This window comes from Cervus canadensis, chromosome 8 (assembly GCF_019320065.1).
Source record: "Cervus canadensis isolate Bull #8, Minnesota chromosome 8, ASM1932006v1, whole genome shotgun sequence".
In the NCBI taxonomy this organism is placed as follows: domain Eukaryota; kingdom Metazoa; phylum Chordata; class Mammalia; order Artiodactyla; family Cervidae; genus Cervus; species Cervus canadensis.
Window position 1 is genome coordinate 62,218,719 of NC_057393.1, and position 20,902 is coordinate 62,239,620.

General features: G+C 40.9%; 2 protein-coding genes across 3 annotated transcripts in view; both read right to left on the reverse strand.

Annotated features, from left to right (window-relative positions):
- Positions 1 to 20,902, reverse strand: part of LRMDA (leucine rich melanocyte differentiation associated) — a 1,119,641-nt gene that overhangs the window by 858,882 nt on the left and 239,857 nt on the right. The window lies entirely within an intron of this gene.
- On the reverse strand, positions 4,544 to 5,934 carry LOC122446353 (acidic leucine-rich nuclear phosphoprotein 32 family member B-like). The gene has a single exon (XM_043476451.1). It carries the CDS (start codon positions 5,717 to 5,719, stop codon positions 4,937 to 4,939), a length of 783 nt encoding a protein of 260 aa, XP_043332386.1. The 5' UTR covers positions 5,720 to 5,934; the 3' UTR covers positions 4,544 to 4,936.

Genomic DNA, 20,902 nt, shown 5'->3' on the forward strand with positions numbered 1-20,902 from the left:
CAGCAGATTTTAAACATCTTATCCCATTTTGCCCATATTTTTAGACTGGGTGTTTTTATCATGAGCTTGCATAATGCAGTTGTCATATCCATACTTAGAAGGCACCACCTCTTGCCAAAAGGAAATAGATTTCAGCTCCAAATGGGGGTAAGGATCCCAGGGACAACAGAGAAGAAGCAATGGAACCCAGGCAGAAGGGAGAAGGTCCAGGCAGCAACACCAGGAAGATGGACCTTTCCAACGCAAAGGGTGACATCTCCAGCAATTCTCTCTCCTCTTGTGATCCCAGCTTCAAGCTTCCCTGCTGTGGAAGCTAATTGTTACTTTACCAACCAAGGAGAAAAAAGTCTTAGGGTACAGCCTCTCCTCCAAAACACATTTCTAATAATTCTGTTTAACCATTTGTGCTTCTGAGACAAGTAACAAGCTCTACCATGTCACCCCAATTTGATAGTAAGTTATCTGAAGACAAGAATCATGTGCATTTTGTGCTGTGGTCTGGAGCAGTGGGACAGGCATGCTGCCTCTAGAGAACAACATACACAACTTAAAAACTGGCTAAGTCATTTGGGGGTCTGCAAAGGGAGAGAGGGTGTGGGTGAAGTTCAAGCAGAGAAGTATAGGATATCGACTCCTATATAGTATTTGTTTGCCATTCTGCACTTCAGTTCAGTCGCTCATCATGTCTGACTCTTTGCGACCCCATGGGCTACAGCATACCAGGCCTCCCTGCCCATCACCAACTCCTGGAGCTTATTCAAGTTCATCATTACACCACTGAGTTGGTGATGCCATCCAAGCATCTCATCCTCTGACGTCCCCTTCTCCTGCCTTCAGTCTTGCCCAGCATCAGGGTCTTTTCCAATGAGTCAGTTCTTCACATCAGATGGCCAAAGTATTGGAGTTTCAACTTCAGCATCAGTCCTTCCAATAAATATTCAGGGTGATTTCCTTCAGGATTGACTGGCTTGATCTCCTTGCAGTCCAAGGGACTCTCAAGAGTCTTCTCCAACACCACAGTTCAAAAGCATCAATTCTTTGGTGCTCAGCTTTCTTTATAATCCAGCTCTCACATCCATACATGACAACTGGAAAAACCATAGCTTTGACTAGTCAGACCTTTGTTGGCAAAGTGATGTCTCGGCTTTTTAATATGCTGTCTAGGTTGGTCATAGCTTTTCTTCCAAGGAGCAAGTGATGTTCCCAACCCAGGGATCAAACCCAGGTCTCCTGCATTGCAGGCAGATTCTTTACCAGCTGAGCCACGAGGGAAGCCCACTCTGTACTTAGCCAGAAAGAAAAGTTAAATATACATTAAGAACACAAAGATGTTTTGTGTAATAGCTATTAACATAAAAAAGCTGTATCAAAGTCCGGAGGCCTAGGTTAAGTCACAGCTTTGCTGCTCACTGGTTATATGATACTGAAATCACACCTAAGGATCTCTCCTTCAGAAAAAGGAGGATATCAGAGATCTCAGATCTCATGAAGGCTGGGATATCTAATCACTGTTTTTCAATATGCAGCTGTACATGACACTGAGTTACAGAGTGCTCCTAGCATTTTTTCCTCTTGCTAATTGTACATATATTTTAATGCTGGGAAAGACTGAAGGCAAAAGGAGAAGAGGGTGGCAGAGGATGAGATGGTTAGATATCATCACCAATTCACTGGACATGATTTTGGGCAAACTCTGTCAGATAGGGACAGGGAGGCCTGGTGTGCTACAGTCCATGGGATCAGAGAGAGTCAGACACTACCCAGCAACTGAACAACAACAATAGCCAATTAACAAACAATGTTGTGATAGTTTCAGGTGGACAGCAAATAGACTCAGCCATACATACACGTGTATCCATTTCCCCCCAATTCCCTTTCCATCCAGACAGCCATGTAACATTGAGCAGAGTTCCATATGCTATGCAGATGGTCCCTGTTGGCTATTCATTTTAAATACAGCAGTGTGTACAAGCAACCTAAATGTCCATCAACAGAGGAATGGATAAAGATGTGGTATGAATATACACTTGGCTTCCCAGATGGCACTAGAGGTAAAGAATCCACCTGCAATGTAGGAGACCCAATTCTGATCCCTGAGTCAGGAAGATCCCCTGGAGTAGGAAATGGCAACCCACTCTAGTATTCTTGCCTGGAAAATCCCATGGACAGAGGAGGCTGCTGGGGAACAGTCCATGGGGTTGCAAAGAGTTGGACACAACTCAGCACATATGCACATGCACACACATATCTACAATGGAATACTACTCAGCCATTAAAAATAATGAAATAATGCCATTTTCAGCAATATGGATGAACCCTAGAGATCATCATACTGAGTGAAGTCAGACAGAGAAAAAGAAATATCATATGCCATCCCTTAAAAAGCAGAATCTGAAAAGAAATTATACAAATGATTATACTTATAAAGCAGAAAGACTCATGGGCTTAGAGAACAAACTTATGGTTGCCAGAGTAGGGGGAAGGACGGGGGGTAGGGATAGTTAGGGAGTTTGGGATGGACGTGTACACAATGCTCCAAGCATTTTTCAATAATATAACAGAGTACACACACCACATAGAGTAAGGATAAGCACTGTTTTGTGATACTTCTCATTCAGTTATGAAATCTACACACGTGTGTGCAGGCTGTAATGGGAAATCTATTTCTTAATGTCAATTAAAAAAATTGTTAAAACTGAAAGCCACCAATCCAGTCCAGCTCAAGGACTGAATGTGAAAATTCTCTGGCTCTGTCATCTCAAGTTCACATGCAGAGTGGCTGCAAGGGCTGGAGCTGGTAGGCTCTGAAAGGATCAGCGCAAAAGATTCCTTTCCCAGCAGTGGCTCATCTGTCATGTCTGGTGAAAATGACAGATTGGGAATGCCTCACGTCGGGAAAGAGGCCTGTCTTTGTGCAGATAATGAAGTGACTCATTTCAGAAAGGGCCCTGGCATGGTCCGCAGCCCAGGTGTTATGAAGAGCATCCCAGTTCAGAATGAGAAGCCACTGGTCTGCCACCCACATCCTTCCCACACAGAACCTGAACACCAGAATTCCCACTAGGAGGAGAGAATTCACATCTACCGAAGGCAAAGGTGAACTCCTCCATCCACTGTGGAACAACTATTTCATAGACTGATTTATGATTCACACACAGGCAGATGCAATAGCAAGGGCTTTCTTACTATGAAGGGCCTGAGAAAAGATGGCCTGGTAAGAATTGTGTCAGCCTGAAAGAACCTGCTGGCCACTTCTCAAGAATCCACTAAGATGAACTAGGATCTATGAGTAAGTCCCCAAACCCTTCACTTTCTTCAGTTATGCTTAGCCAACAATTATTTTTACTGTGCCTTGTTATGAGTTACGCTCTGATGTGTTTGTTGCAAGGAAAATCTAAGGACAAGAAGTGATTTCACATTACAAACACGTTGAGTTGCATCTAAGCTTCTGGAGGGAAAATACTCCTTTAGCTAAAAGATTTTCTACTGTTTGGACACTTGCTGTATGCTGATGGCTTAAGGGTTATGGAACTTGGTTCATGGAAAATGTAGAGTATGATACTATAAAAAGGAATTACAACAGAAGAGCCATTAATGCAGGAAGTAAATAAAGGGCCTGGGAACTCTCCAGTTAGCCAGCCAACAAATATTTCTAGAGCACCCACTCTGTACCAGGTACCAGACCTCAGAACACAGGGTGGCCAGAGCACATACAGCCCCTTCTCTGAGGAACTCAAAGTCTAGTTGGGAAGAGATGTTAAAGTTTTGTAAATAAACTGGGACCATAAAGGAAAAACAAAAATAATTAAGGGGCTCTTAGTTTGGGGGGTACCTACCTGAGAAAGCACCACTTTTAAGTTCAGACCTAAAGGTTAAATAGAAGGGCACATGGAATGTCCAAGAGGAAGACCTCAGGCCCCCTCCAGCCCAGCTCTCCTCTACCTTTGTGCTCCTGTTATCACATTCCCATTGGTAACTCTCTCAACTCTCTAACACACCAAAGTGGTACCATCACAGTACCTCCCCACTGGCCCACTGGCCTCCTGTCCTCCCCAAGCCAGTTCCATTCATACCTCTCTGTCCCACTCTTCCCTCAGCTTTCTGGCCTGTTCAGGTTCAAATTACAGCTCTCCCACTTCACCGTGATGTGGCCTGGAGCAAAGGTCTCCATCTGTCTATGCTTCAAAGTCCTTATGTGTCAAATAGATATTATAATGGGCCCACTGATCATGCTCGGTCATATCCCACCCTTTGCAACTCTATGGACTGTAGCCTGTCAGGCTCCTCTGTCTATGGAATTTCCCAGGCAAGAATACTGGAGTGGGTTGCCATTTCCTCCTCCAGGGAATCTTCCTGACCCAGGGATAAAACCCGCATCTCTTATGTCTCCTGCATTGGCAGGTGAATTCTTTTTTTTTTTTTTAATCAAAGAGGAATGTGTTTATTTCACTTAAATTTTTAAAAATATTTTTTTGCCAGTTGTCACAATGTCCTAATGTAAAAAAAAAAGTCTTTGAAAAGAAAAGCATGAAAAAAACAGACCCAAAATGTTAAGATTTTATTTACAAAGCTTCTTTGTTGTACAGAAAGTAAAAATGCTGTTACAATCTTGGTGTAACTGGTAGCCACGGACAGTTGACTCACCAATCACAGCTATCCACGCTACAGCAAGTCTTACACAAAAACCTAACAACGCTTACAATTTTGTTGGGGTGAAGTCCCCAAGCTTGGTGGTGGATTTCCAAGAGGGACTAAATGGAGGAAGGTGGAATGTCACAGGAACTATTCTTTGGCTCTTTGGGTGGGTGGGTGTCCTGGGGTTTGTATCACAGCTACCTTTTTTTTTCCTTTAAAAAAAAAAAACAGCTACCAAATCCATGTCAGCAGTCCAACCAATACTGAACAGTTCTTTTTTTTGCAGGTTACTGGGGTCTTATTAATCATCTTCTCCTTCATCATCTGTTTCTCTCTTCCTCTTTTCACCTTTCCCGCTTTCTTCCTCTTCATCTTCATCTTCGTCTTCGTCCTCATCCTCGTCATCTTCATCAACTTCTCCGTCTTGTCCAAACTCTTCTTCCTCCCCACTGACTTCATCCTCGTCCTCCTCCCCTTCTACATCTTCATCTTCATCGTCATCCTCTTCATCATCAAACTCTTCTTCCTCGCCGTCTTCATCCTCCTCCTTATCCTCATCTTCTCCTTCCTCATCATCCTCTTCTTCATCCACACCGTCCACCTCGGCGTCTGAGTCTGGGGCTTCACGGTCCTCCCGGTCATAGCCATCCAGATAGGTCAGCTGGGGCAGGAGCTTGAAGACACTCTCTCGGTAGTCATTCAGGTTAGTAACCTCACAGTTAAACAGATCCAGGCTCTTCAGACATTCCAGCTTTTTCAAAGGCTCCAGTGTGCTGATGTCCTTCAGCTTATTCCCACTTAAGTTTAGATGTGTAAGATTTGGAAGTTTTTCTGCTAACATATCCAGACCTCCACAGATTCTATTGTCACTGGGCTCAAGCTTTTTCAATTTAGGTAGTTTGGGAAGATTTGAAACTGAAATCAAGCCTACATTTATTAAACTGAGGAACTCTAGATTCACAAATTCAGCTGTTAAGCCCTCAATTTTTCCATCATTTGATTTGCAATTGTCCAGGACAAGTTCTCGAACAGCTGCCGGGGTCCGGTTCCTCAGCTCGAGGTGGATCCTCCTCTTCATGTCCATGTTTCTCTCTCTTCCCCCCTCTTCAAACTTAACTTTCCGCGGCGGGGGCGGAGCGGGGAGAGGCGTCCTAGCCTGCGCAGCGAGGGCCGTCGGAAGGGGTCTGCTCGAGGCAGAGGCCAACGGCGCGGTCCTGGGTAGCGGGCGGCGTGCGGGCAGGCGAGCGGAGCCCCCGGAGCCAAGTTACTCGCGGGAGCGGAGAGAAACCATGGAGGGAAAAGCTAGGTGAATTCTTTAACACTTGTGCCATCTGAGAAGCCCCCCAACACACACACCTTATATGTTCACTATAAAGATTAAACAATCGAGTGACTGCAGCATCCACTATGTATTCATTATTCAAAACTTGTAAATAAAATACTTAACGAAATTGATTTAATTTTTAATGCTTTTATTTTGGGAGGTCATGCCATGCAACTTGCAGGATCTTAGTTCCCCAACCAGAGATGGAACCTGGGCCCCCAACAGTGGGAGCACAGAGTTCTAACCACTAGACTGTCAGGGAATTCCCTAAAGAAACTGATTTTGATGCAAATTAAAGGGCAAATTTCTCAAACAGGAGAAAAAATACTATCTTGGAAATATACATGCACTTCAATGTTCATAGCAGCACTATTTACAACAGCCAAGATATGGAAGCAACCTACATGTTCACCAACATATGAATGGATAGACAATGTGAGATATACATATATATATATCATATGTATGTGTGTATACACACACACACACACATGCATGTGCATGCTAAGTTGCTTCAGTCATGTCCAACTCTTTCCAACCCTATGGACTATAGCCTGCCAATCTCCGCTGTCCATGGGATTCTCCAGGCAAGAATACTGGAGTGGATTGCCATGCCTTCCTCTAGGAGATCCTCCAGACCCAGGGATCGAATCCACATCTCTTATATCACCTGCACTGGCAAGCAGGTTCTTTACCACTAGGGTCACCTGGGAAGCAGTACACACACATACACACACACACACACAAACACACACACAACACAAATACACAGTGGCTTATGACTTAGTCATAAAAAAGGATGAAATTCTAGCCCCAACGTGGATCAACCTAGAGAATATTATACATAGTGAAATAAGTCAGACAAATACTCTATATCACTTACATGTAGATTTAAAAACCAAAACAAATGAATTACATAGCAAAACAAACAAAAACAGACTCACAGATGTAGGAAACAAACCAGTGGCTACCAATGAGGAAAGGAAAGGGGTAAATTAGAGGTATGGGGTTAGGAATGTAAAACTACAAGAAAAATTAAAAGCACTGAGAACTACACCTGGCACATAGTAAGCATCCAATAAATGTTAACCATTATTATCATTTTTGTCATTGTGATTACTGTTATTACTTTATTCATCTGCTATACTCCACTCTCTCATATGAGTCCCAGATCAAATTCCTTCTACTGCAAAGCTATCCAAACTTGCTCTAGCCAATATACTCTGCAAATACATTATAAATACCACTATCAAAGCCTTTGTCACATTATACTGAAATTACTTATGTATCTCTTGTTCCCTGGATCCCGGGCCAGAGGCTATATCTTATTTATGTTGGTTCCTCGGTGTCTGGAAATTAATAAGCTCTCTATAAACATATAGGACAATAGGTGAATGAATGAATTGATAATGGGTAGCCAGGTATATGGCTCAGCCTGGAAAACTCACCCTGAAATTTCCTCTTTCTCTAAGGAGGTATCTCTTCAAGTACTTGAGCAAATGGGTTGAAACCCTCCTCGACATGTACTGACCTATGGCCTAAAATGCTACTGCCCATGTTGGCCACCATTTGCAGAGCACCTCAGGGACCAAAGCTGTTCTTTAGAAGCCTCCATATTTGAATGAATCCTCAAGGAGAAATATCTTTTCTCAAAACACTTCTGAAAGTAGTGTGGCATACTTTCTTTAAGCCTCTAGCTAAAATCCCTGAAAGCATCCTTCTATTGTATTTATTGGTATCATTATGTGTACGGTAGCAATCTCAGAAGCAGAGCATGACTGCACTAGCTTTATGTCTGGCAAAATCAGTGTATTATCTGAACTCCAAAAGACTATAAAATTAAATTTAAGTGAGTCACTTAACTAGCAGAAGGAGAAAAGATCCAATTTTAAGACTGAAAGAGAAGAAATAATTGCTACTGTTTGGTAGGAGTGTATTATGTAAATAAGTAGAGGGCATGTCAAGAAATGCAGATGCCCAGCCACATTTGCACAGCAATGAGACACAACACGGGAGAGAATAGGGCATGTGTTCTCCTTGGTGAGATGAGAATGATCATCTCCTCTGACATCCTGAGCTGCATTCAGCAGTCTCACCCACCTGCAAAGCCCAAGGTCACTGGGTTCAAACCATGATATGCCATGAATCCTTTTCATGGAAGGGCATAATGGACCATTTATGTCCCATATAATGTCTCTTTGGCATATTCTTTTCTTTGCATTTCAATATGGCAGGTTCTTAAGTCCTTGGAAAATACTTTATCTGTAATTAAAGGTGGAGTTGACAATGTCACAGGAAAGTTGAAAACAAAGTTGGACTAGCCTGAAGAAGCATTGGTTGCAAGTTGGAGTGAGCCTTCAATAAGCTTCTGCATCCTAATGCCACTTATAGACAAGAGGTTGAGTCAAAGGACCACAGTAAACCCCAAGCTATTGCTTTCCTCATTTTTATAAGACTTAGTAATAGCTTCCCATAGTAAAATACATAGCTAAAGGCAGGGCCTCCTTTAAAGTGACCATAAAAGTCAAGCCCAATTTGATGCCAGTTACTAGAAAAATGAGGAAGGCAGAGGTAAAAGAAATAACCACTCCACCTATCATGTGTCTAGGGTCCTGGACATGAGAGAGATCCTTTGACCTAACTCAGACTATAGATTTTACTAACTTTTTAAGTTTCTCTAGGAGATTCTATGCTCTCCCATGAGAATCTATTTTAGCATTTCTTTCACTGGCTGGTAGTTTTGGGGAGGAGAGTAGACGAAGCACAAGCTGGAACCAAGACTGCCAGGAGAAATATCAGTAATCTCAGATATGATATGCAGATATGCAGATGACATATCAGATATCAGATATGCAGATGACACCACCCTTATGACAGAAAGCAAAGAAGCACTAAAGAGCCTCTTGATGAAAATGAAAGAAGAGAGTGAAAAAGCTGACTTAAAACTCAACATTCAAAAAACTAAGATCATGGCACCTGGTCCCATCATTTCATGGCAAATAGATGGGGAAACAATGGAAACAGTGACAGACTTTATTTTGGAGGGCTCCAAAATCACTGCAGATGGGGATTGCAGCCATGTAATCAAAAGTCACTTGCTCCTTGAAAGAAAAGCTACGACCAACCTAGACAGCATATTAAAAACCAGAGACATTACTTTGCCAACAAAGGTCTGTCTAGTCAAGGCTATGGTTTTTCCAGTAGTCATGTATGGATGTGAGAGTTAGACCATAAAGAAAGCTGAGCATCGAAGAATTGATGCTTTTGAACTGAGGTGTTGGAGAAGACTCTTGAGAGTCCCTTGGACTGCAAGGAGATCAAATTGGTCAATCCTAAAGGAAATCAATCTTGAATATTCATTGGAAGGACTGATCCAAAGCTGAAGTTCCAATACTTTGGCCACCTGATGCAAAGAGCCGACTCATTGGCAAAGATCCTGATTCTGGAAAAGACTGAAGGCAAAAGGAGAAGAGGGGGCAGCAGAAGATGAGATGGTTGGATTGCATCACCAACTCAATGGACATGAGCAAATTCCAGGAGATAGTAGAGGACAGGGAAGCCTGGTATGCTGCAGTCCATGGGGTCGCAAAGAGTCAGACATGACTTAATGACTGAACAACAATAACCCTGGCAGCTATAGACTCAGAGGCAACTCCTTGAGGAGAGGGAGGGAGTCACAGGTACTTGGTAATCTCCGCACTCACTACAGGTGTGTAATCAATCTTTACAGAATGAAGGAAGGTATTCTTAGGTAACTCTGCCAAAGCAAGGATGCCCAAAGCAGACTGTCTCTACATGCACAAGTCCACTGTGATAATAAACACCAGGAAGACCCAAGGCCTGCCTCAGCCAGCTTTCAGGTAGGGGAAAGCAGAGGAAATGAATACCACCCAGGAACCTTGTCCGACATCAAAACCCAGAGTGCAGGACATTTTATTCTCCATTAATTTGGATATACAGTATTTCTCTGTGATTACTGTAGCAGGCAATGTTCTTATAAGGTTATGGACTGGTTTTGCATCGTTCCATTGCTAGAATTTAATACTGTACTAAGTGTGATATATCTCAGCTGTGATTAATCCTGCCCAGTTCTACAGCAAGTTTCTATAAAAACCAACTTGAAATACAGGACTCTTAAAGCCCTTGCCAAATCTGCAAGATGTGATATGAACACAGCTCTGATCCAGGCAAGCACGTCTAACTTATGCTGAGGGTCTAACTCTGAGACCAGCCACACGTTCACCTTTGTGCTCTGTGAGTAGCTATTCATCCTACAGTCGGAGGAGAGGAAATTCGGGGAGTGCTGCCCTGGCCTGCTTTACAATAGCATTATTAATACTGCTCAACAACAAAGTAAAATTACAGATAAAATCTGAATAGGCCTATTATTGTTTTTAGAGGGAGCTAAATAAGCTATATAATTTGTTTGGGCCCAGAGCACACGCCATCCACCACGACAGGAGAGAAATGCACACGGCCGCCAACTCGCCACCAGCGCTCGGCTGCGTTTAAATCCCCTCCTCCAACGCCGTGAATTAAAACAGATGAAAGTTTTAAAATGTCAGGCGAGTCCCTGGGGATGGATATGCTTTATGTTTTTTATACAGTGAACATTAATTTCAAATGGAAAGGGAAAGCAGCCCTCTATCTCCAGCCGTTGGCTCCATTTTTTCTTAAGTTCCATGTGTCCACTTTTAACAGACCAGTCCCAGGGGAATTGATGCTGCGCCAAGTCAAACCGTCATGCTCAAGGTAAAAGAAAAATCCTGGTGAGGAAGATAATAAAAATTCACCAGTCCCTTCCAAGAAGCTGCCCCAGTTTGGAATATTTGGCTTGGAGTTCAAGCGCCGAGGTTCAAATCCCACCTCTGACCCTGTCCAGTTGTTTGACCTTTGGAACATCTAGCTTCTCTGATCATTACTTTCTTCCTTCACAGGGTTATCAGATAAATAAGCTAGGACATGTGTATATACTATGTAATATATAGTATCTGTATATTGTTGTTGTTCAGTTACTAAGTTGTGTCCAACTCTTTGCTATCCCATGGACTGCAGCACACCAGGCTTCCCTGTCCTTCACTATCTCTCAAAGTATGCTCAAACTCCTGTCCACTGAGTTGGCGATGCCATCCAACCAGCTTTATATGTATATTTGTATACACACACATACATTAAGTGCACACATATGTGTATATATGTTTGCATACATGTATTTGTGTGTGTCTCACATACACATTCTTTAGGTTGAAACTTTAGGTTGAACTCTTCATAGTCAGATCAATTTTTCCCCTATTTAATTTCTATCATGCATTTCCAATCTTATTTAACTGTTCCACAAAGGAAATATGATTGTCATTCACTATGCATTCATTCTCTCACACAATATACACTGAGGGTCTATTATGTGTCAGGTCCTTTGGGATCCAACAGAAAGCAGGATGCTATCTTTGCCCTCTAGAAGTTCATAATCTAGAGAAGTGGTTCTTTCCACAAGTTGAATCCTCAGTGAAATTCAGAAGCTGTTCCTCCTAGTTTAGGCCAAGGAATTAGTTTGATATCAGGATGATGAGGGGAGAAATAAATGGCATAAATATTTTGATCTAAGAGGCCCACAATAGTTTGGATTATTATCCAGTAAACACTCATTCCCTTCCCCTCCTACTGTAGACAGAGTTTACTTCTCTGCTCCACTGATACTTGTCTTGGCCATAAGACTTGCTCAGGCCAGTGAAATTTAATAATGTGATCAGAGCAGAAGCCCTGATCACACTATGATCCGGCTTGGAATCAATGGAATGGCTCCTGCATTCCATTGATCCACCACAAGAAGAGCATGCTTCATACAGCCTCTACTCTGAAGCCTGAGCCCCAGAATCCACACACGGAGCAGAACTGAAGCCATACACAGCCTGGGGTCAAGGCCAGCTGCCCTGCTGTCTGGAACAGAGCCACCCAGCCTAGATTAGCCAAACCACAGTCAACCTGCAGAATATGAGCAAGAAAATAAATGGGGTTGTTTCTTATGCAGCATTATTGTGGAAACGGCTGACCAATATAAGGTCTAAGCAGAATTCCAATGAGAAAAAGATTGCTTCATCAAAAGCAACCTGGCACAATGTAACTACAGGAGCATTAAAGGGAGATTATGGTACAAAGCATGCTTTTCGTGGTCAGATCAATCATTCTATCTCAATTCTGTGCCTGGTTCCAGCTCTCTCAGTGTTGAAGGAAATGAACACAAAATAAGCTGATGTTGATGAGTATGATTCAAATCAATAATGTTAATTGGGCTCCTGAGCGTAAGGTAAAATGACTTCAAATCAACAAAAGGTTAATATAGCTTTCTCGACATTCAGTATCACCTACAATAAATCTATAGTGGCTTGAAATATCCAATTTCATTAACAACACATTTAACATGCTAAAAAGATAGAAACATTCTCCCAACAAAATGTTCTCTCAATGCCTACAAGCATGTTAATTCAAGACAGCAAGGCATAGCCAATCATGTAATTAAGTTATACCCGAATAAGAGGGGGTATACTCTATGATGATGACCTACTTTAAACTTTATAATCTTCCTGTCCCACCTAAGTCTCCTTTCCCAGAGTAATTTATGGAATTAGTGGATATTTTCCTTTATAGCCTATTTCATTCTAGGTAATATTATCTAACAAAGAAAAAAATCATTCAACATTTTTACATAATCAGAGTGAGATGTGCTAAATAACTAACAGACTTTAAAACCAGCACTGCAAGGCCCTTGCCCTAAACTTTCAGTCTGTTATAACTTACAAATGCCTAGGTAGCCAATAAAATACATATAAAACAAACAATATCAACATGTCATAGTAACTCAACAGTGGTTGGCTTGCCTCCCCTTTATCCACCTCTCCTTACTCTCTTTCTTAATATTTCCCTAGATTTCCCTGCTTTGGTTTGTTTGCAATTTACCCCATTTTCTCGTGCCAGAATGGGGCTCAACTAGCTTAATTTTATCAGCAGAGTCCACTTCCCCAACCACAGTAACTGGTTGAAGAGACAGAATGACCCTATTTCAGTTTGCTATAACTTATTACTATAGACAGGGTGGTCTGGGCAGCTTCAACAATAAATATTTATGTTTAACATTCTGAAGGTTACAAGTCCAAGATCAAGGTGCCAGCATGGCCAGGTTCTGATGAGACCCATTTATGGATGGTAAGTTGCTGACTTCTCATTATATCCTCACATGGCAGAGGGAGAGAGCTCTCTGGAGTCCCTAAGGCCACTAATCCCACCCACGAAGATTCCACCCACATGACCTAGTTACCTCCCAGAGGCCTGATCTCCTAGGACTACTACACTGAGGCTTGAGATTTCAACATATGAATGTTAGGAGGATACACATATTCAGTGCATTGCAGATTCCACTTAGACCTACCAGATCAGTGAGACTCAATTTGGGGAATTTGTTTGAGCCCAGTGGGAATTGAACTCTCCCTTTCCTGCTAGTTTTGAATCAGGACATACAGACTCTTAACTACTATGTGCAACCAATCACCTTGCAATGAATCAAAGCCTTCATTAGGGAAGAGTTGCTGAGAAATGGAGACAGGACACCTAGATCTGGTTTGACTGAGTTTCTGACTCACATCTTACCTAATACCACCTCTATCATGAGAACCAACACTGATCCTTTTTTAAGGAAGTTTGAGGGACTTATTTCATGTGATTTGGGGGAAAAAAAAAAAACCACATACATATAAACAGCAGAACATGAAACAAAGCTCCAAAGAAAGAGAAATTACTGTGGACAAGGAAAATATAAATAGAAAAAGTATGGTCTGTCCTGGGCTTTGAAAAAAGTATATACTTTAAATTATCAGGAAGAGGGGAAATGTTGACAAGAGAGAACAGAATGAAAAAATAAAACAAACTTAGACCTAGATGATGCCATTAAGAATGGTAGTTTGTGATCTCAGTGATGTTTAGGGTGATGGTATTAATAATGAAATGCCACACATGTTCACATCACTTAACAAGAAAATCACACAGATCACTGTCTTGTCACCCAATGAGAGATGCATGACCATATCCAGAATACAGATGGGTAGAAAAGAGGTAATGTCACAAAACATTGCTTTAACTTCTCATAGAACTGGACAAGAATTCTGGATCTGACACCAAGGAGTTGTAGGAATCTTTAGCAAGTGATTCCCATCTGTCTGAGCCTCCATTTCTTCAATTTTTGTATAATAATGATGTCTATGCTCTAAAGCTGTGAGAATTAAATTAGGTAATGCATAAAAGTGGTTACTACAAAGTACAGCACAACATACTTGATCCATAAATAGCAGTCATTATTTCTGTCATTGTTTTAAAAGAATAAAAAACTAGGTTCAGGACTCATGGCCAAAATAGAGGAGTATTAGGACCAATGGTTAGAAATGACAAGTTGGAAGCTTTGGGCTCAAAGTGTAAAATAGGTTTCAAACACCTAGCGCTTCCTCTAGCCATAAAGGATTGCTTCCAAAGGACTGAGCCTCCAACTCTGGAGGCTTCCACTCAGCAGAGTAAGACCCTATTTAAGGATGGCCTGGCAGGGGTTTGAGCATCAGAGACATGATTTAAGGATGTGGCCCCAGGGGTTCCTTCATTGCCAAGACTTAACTCTGTGAGATACCGCTGTCCTGCCAGTTTAATTTCCAGTGTACCCCAAGAACAAAGGATTACCCTATCCTCTCCCCATATCTTCCAGGCCTCAGTCCTCAACAAGGTTTAAAATCACTTATACATTAAATAAATGCTATACAAATTTGACTGGACTCGTTACACCCGCACTATTCTCCAATACTGCGGAAAGCTAATTTCAGCTGTCACTTACTGGAAGTAAAATGACAAATATCTGTAATATCTGTCAGGTTATGAATGCTTTGAAAAGAGTTATGCAGCTGTCAACATTTTGATGACATTAACAAGGGAAAAGTAAACGAAGAAGAGGAAACAGCATGTTGGCGGAGTACCCAGTTGCCAAACTTCTCTATCACTTATATTAATAAAAATCAAATTACCTCCATAAAAACTGCAAACAACAAAGACTTCTAGAGAAAACTGATATGGGCAAATCTGTTATTAATGCTGCCAATTCCATAGATGAGATCATCAGAACTAGCTTCAACATCTCAGTAGAAAGTGACTAATTCTTTTAAAGGATGTGAAGTCTTTACTCAACTTCTCACCATGAGTACAGGAATGAATGTGTAAAATCCCTGGGTCTGAGTAATCAATCTTTATGAAAAGCTTCTTGACATACTGGAAGACAATGTACTATATAAACACTTAAATGTGCATCCCACTTTGGCTTGGAGAATCCTATATCCATTATCTTGGCATAATTATTAATAAAGTGTCCTAGTTTGGATAATAAATTATGGTGTAGATATATGTATATGTTTACTTATACATGAGCAAGTGTGTGTGCATATGTAGGTATATGTGGTTCCATTTATATGTATGGATCTGTGAATACATGTATACCTATGTGTATGAATAGGTATACATATGAATGTGCATGTTTGTGTGCAGAACTTGTTTGTTAATTTCTAAGTTGGTCTCATCTTTAACAGTTTAGCTTTGGGAGGCAAACACTACATTTTATAATGAGGATTTACTAGTTATACGACATTGAATTTTTGCCATCCAAGTAAGTCAAAATAAATATGGGAGGCAAAAATAATCTTTTGTTTCATTCATATTTTTATTTGACTACATCTATCACATATACACTGAATGCTACTGACAAAATCACCTCTCTGGGAAGAGGGATGGGTGGTCCGATTATTAGTTTAGGAAGAGGTTTTAACTCAGTGGGTAGCTGGCTTCAATATAAGACTCTAAGCCAAAATCCACACTGTTAATCATTATGTGGTATCTGTTTTTCCAATATTTCTGCTGCTTCTCCAATATTAGAGAAGGGTAAAACAGAAAACAACAAATAAGAACAATCACTGCAAAGGTGGGGCTTCCCCTGTGGGCTACAGTGATCATTTTTTGTATACAGAAGGAAGCGAGCATTGCTGTCCTCAGTTCATATAACCATTCTTTCTACACGTACTACTTAGGAATCTATTCTATGTAAAGGATAATATACATTGTGGACTCAGTGAACTGTCACTTTTTAAAAAATGACATAGCTAAGAAAAGCTCAACCGTTAAAAATCCATGGGCCTTACTTTTTTAAACCTTGATTCATCTCAATGTATGGCTTTTGACCTAGGACATCTACAGCTACATTTTTAAAAAACATTCATGAAAATACTCCCTCTTTCCAAGTCAGGAGATTAAATAAGATGGGAATTCTGACAGCCAGATGATGTCCGTCTTTTAGGATATGTCCAGACTAAGAATATCTACACCTCTTTTTGGCCTATAAACTAAGTCATTAACAAATATACACAGTTTGGGAAGGAATGAAATGTTCTGCAACAAATCAAACTCCATGCAGTATAGGGCATTGGCACTATTCCCACGGAAATAAGTAAGTTTCACGACAAAATCACTTCTTTTCTCCAGCACATTCCAGAGATAGCATAGTCTTTTTGGTGTTCCTCATAAATCTGAGAAAATTAAAAGTTAACATGCCATGATATTTTTATTACTGGCTCAAATGCAATAAATATTCAAACATTAGTAAAGGCAGAGCTGGTAGTACCACAGGAAAAAACCTCAAGGCTCTCATAACTTGGGCTTTATGGAGTAAGAGATGCCAGTATAGATTCAAGGTGGGGCCAAAGGGGGCAAATGAAAACATGAAGGGCTATATCTACTCCATGGTTTGGAGACAAGGATAACCAACAAGGACCTACTATACAGCACAGGGAACTCTGCTCAAAATTCTGTAATAATGGGAAAATGATTAGAAAAAGAATGAATATATGTATATGTATAACTGAATCACTTTGCTATACACCTGAAACTAAACAACATTGTTCATCAACTATGTTTCAATATAAATACACATTAAAATTTTAAATAATATTTTTAAACTGGTACCTATTTTTGAAACCAATTTTTGATTACAAAACTTTAATGATGTGAATTTACTTAAGGTGAATTTACTTTGGGGAATTTATTTAAGGGAGAAGTCATTCAAAAGAAATTGGGAATGAAGGTGAAACACAGAGGCAGTGCTGCATGGGCTTTATTTCCGGCGTATGTGGGTAGGTAACTCTACATCTCCAGACTTTCTCATCTGTAAAATAGGGATGATGTCACCTTTCCCATGAAATAAGGTCTGTGAAAACACATGGCACATTACCTTGCACACACTAGATGCTCAGGGAAGAGGAAAGGGAAATATACTGGGGAGGCAGTGAGACTAGCTCTCTGTCTGAGTCTCCTCCCTGCCCTCTCTGTATACTCGAGACTCCTTTACTTTTCAAATACCAGGAAAAGTAAGTATATGGACAAAGGGAAATGCCATTGCCCTAAGTAAAGACTGTTATATCTTCAAATTGTAAATGGCTTTATGTTTACTAAGTATATTAAAGATGCCCTATCTTGCCAACAACAACAACAAAAAATCAGTAACCAGATCAAGCAGAGGTGTGATGGTTCACAGCCAAATGCCATTATGAGCCAAGAAGAAAAGAGCCCTATGGGCAGCCCCAAAGAGGTGCTGCCTTTGAAATGAGAAGTGATGGGGAGTTTGTGTCTGCCTGCTGCACGAGGCTGGCTCAACATCACTCATTATCAGAGAAATGCAAATCAAAACCACAATGAGGTACCATTATATGCCAGTCAGAATGGCTGCTATCCAAAAGTCTACAAGCAATAAATGCTGGAGAGGGTGTGGAGAAAAGGGAACCCTCTTACACTGTTGGTGGGAATGCAAACTAGTACAGCCACTATGGAGAACAGTGTGGAGATTCTTAAAAAACTGGGAATAGAACTGCCATATGACCCAGCAATCCCACTTCTGGGCACACTGAGGAAACCAGATCTGAAAAGACACGTGCACCCCAATGTTCATCACAGCACTGTTTATAATAGCCAGGACATGGAAGCAACCTAGATGCCCCAATCGCAGATGAATGGATAAGGAAGCTGTGGTAATATACACAATGGAATATTACTCAATTCCATAAAAAGAATTCATTGAATCAGTTCTAATGAGATGGATTGGAAACTGTGAGCCATTATACAGAGTGAAGTAAGCCAGAAAGATTTAAAGACCAATAAGGATACATAAACATATATTTGGAATTTAGAAAGTGGTAACAATCACCTATATGCAAACAGAAAAAGAGACACAGAAATACAGAACAGACTTTTGAACTCTGTGGGAGAAGGTGAGGGTGGGATGTTTCAAAAGAACAGCATGTATACTATCTATGGTGAAACAGATCACCAGCCCAGGTGGGATGCATGAGAAAAGTGCTCGGGCCTGGTGCACTGGGAAGACCCAGAGGAATCGGGTGGAGAGGGAGGTGGGAGGGGGGATCGGGATGGGGAATACATGTAAATCCATGGCTGATTCATGTCAGTGTATGACAAAAACCACTACAATACTGTAAAGTAATTAGCCTCCAACTAATAAAAATAAATGGAAAAAAAAATCAACTGCTTTTTTTCAAACTGAAAGTCATGATCAAAATCAATTTAATGAGTTATGTTGTTTTTTTTTAATGGAGTGGAATGGAAAGGACTAGGTCAAAATGCAACAGACAATATCAAAGTACATCACCTAGAGTAAGACCAAATATACATACACGTGTGCATGCACACAAATGAATGAATGTAATAAATTACAAAGTAAAATGTTTATCTTTGTGAAGGCTGGTGTTTTTCTTCTTTAAGTCTGAAAAACAGTTTCCTGGTGCAACCTTCTGTCACAAATGGGTCCTCTGCCACCCAGGAATAAGACACAGTGCGTCCAACATTGCAGATAGTTAGTGACAGAACTGGGATAAATCCAGAAAGAAAAGACTCAGCTTCTTACAACCATCCTTTGCTGCCTCTGTGAAATTAACTCTATTAAAAGCTAAGCCATGAAGGTTGCATACACACCCTAGTCCAAAGAAGCTCTTTGCAGAGTTTCACATTTTCTTCCAGAGGCACAGATGCATCAAGTCCCTCTCCCACCCTGCCCACTTGCACATGGGAATCCCCACTAGTATAGGCGACGACTGACCAAGGTCTCAGCTTCTTTTAAGAGATGACTTTGAAAAAACAAATTCTTTTGGACCTGTTCCTGCTCACACACTGACACTTTCAGTGTTGAGTATGTATTTGCTCTAAGTAAAATGCTTTGCTTTCATTTGTGTCAGCCATGCCCATAAATAATAGACTTTATTTGAATTCCATAGCTCCCTCTGAAATCCACTCTACTGAATTTAACAGGAAGAACATAAGATCTCACCAGCATTTTCAAGGACTGAAAACTGTGATCAATACACAGGCTGGCAACCAAACCAACACTGATTTATTCCTCACAATTATGTGGAAAGGAAAAGGCCGCTGCACTGACTTCCCAGTCCTTCCCTTAGAGAAAGAATATGTCATCACTGTCATCATCACTGCAGTCACCTGAGAAAACCCAAGATGAAACTTACATAAGCCAGACATAGCCCTTGGTGGTCACGTCCCTCCTGAAGCATCCCCTACCGGTCCCACACACAGATTTCTGACCACAGACCCCCAATCCAGCAGTTCTGCTGCTCTGAAAAGTTAATAAAAGCAAAGGCAAGAAGTCAAGGAAATCCTGACCCACAAGACTCCCTCCTTGCTTATCATAAAAGTGCCCTCATTTGGGCAATAACCTCAGCACTGCCTTGTGCCTGAAGTGAACAGGAAGGGACAGTTATCTGAGGGAGGGGGCACCTCTTTAAGATGAACTTTATTCAAGACAGAAAGCTCAAACAGCAACATTCAATCACTGGGTGATGACACTTTTCTAGATAGAGATAATATTCTCTAAGGAAAAATGAAACTCTAGCTTCGCCATATATTTATATATCTGGAGGAAGCCATGAGAAGAAACTTGCATGAGATATAAGAAATTGGAGCTTTCAAACATGTTGTTCCCACCTTATCATTCTTATCTTTTATAAAATACACAAACACACACACACACAGAGCTGCATTTAGAGATAAGGGAACAGAAAGGTGTTGTATATGTTGCCCAGATGTTTCTGAAATCCATTCCCTGTTAAACTTATCTCCCCAGAACTAAAGACACCTCTAATCTTTTCTAATGGCTTAATCAAATGAAATAAATGGTTTGGTGTAATATCTTCTTTAAAACTTACACTACTAGTTGTGTATGCACATGTACACATGCACAAAAGCAGGGATTTTTAAAATACTTATCCAAGGAAAAACCAGTACCAGCATTAAAATGCTGTTCATTTAATATATTTTCTTCAAGACAGTAAGCTGGAAAACAAGTCAGTTAAGATTTTTTAAATAGTATCTCCTTTTGTTTTCTGAATCCCCAGACATTTTAAAGAAAGTAACAGTACCTTTCATTTGTTACTTCAAACATTGATTACATTCCTACTATGTGTCTGGCAGTGGACTAAGAAAGGAAAAGAAGAAAAAAGGGGGAAATGCTACAAATGGGAAGTCAGAGAAACTTTGAGAGATAAAGGATGGAAAGTTGTAAGAAGGGTTGTATAAAAGCTGAGAAAAGAGAGTAAAGAAAGAATATTGACTACCTGTCCAAGCAGGTTCCAACCCCAAGTAGCACCCCCAGACACAAAAGGTCAGAGTGCAGGAAAAAAATGTTCTACACCCAATTTGTTATCCTTGTGTGAGCTGGTTTCACATTTCTCTTCAGCAATTTATCATACTTGAACACAGAATTGAGAGTCAAAGCATCCTCCAAAAATACATGGGTTTGCATCCATGTTTGATCCTGAGACTGGGGCCACCAAAGGGCAGGGCCCAGCTCTTAGGTGA

Bases quoted from the DNA above. Each gene is read 5' to 3' on its own strand.
- LOC122446353 (XM_043476451.1), bottom strand. From the start codon at position 5,719: ATGGACATGAAGAGGAGGATCCACCTCGAGCTGAGGAACCGGACCCCG.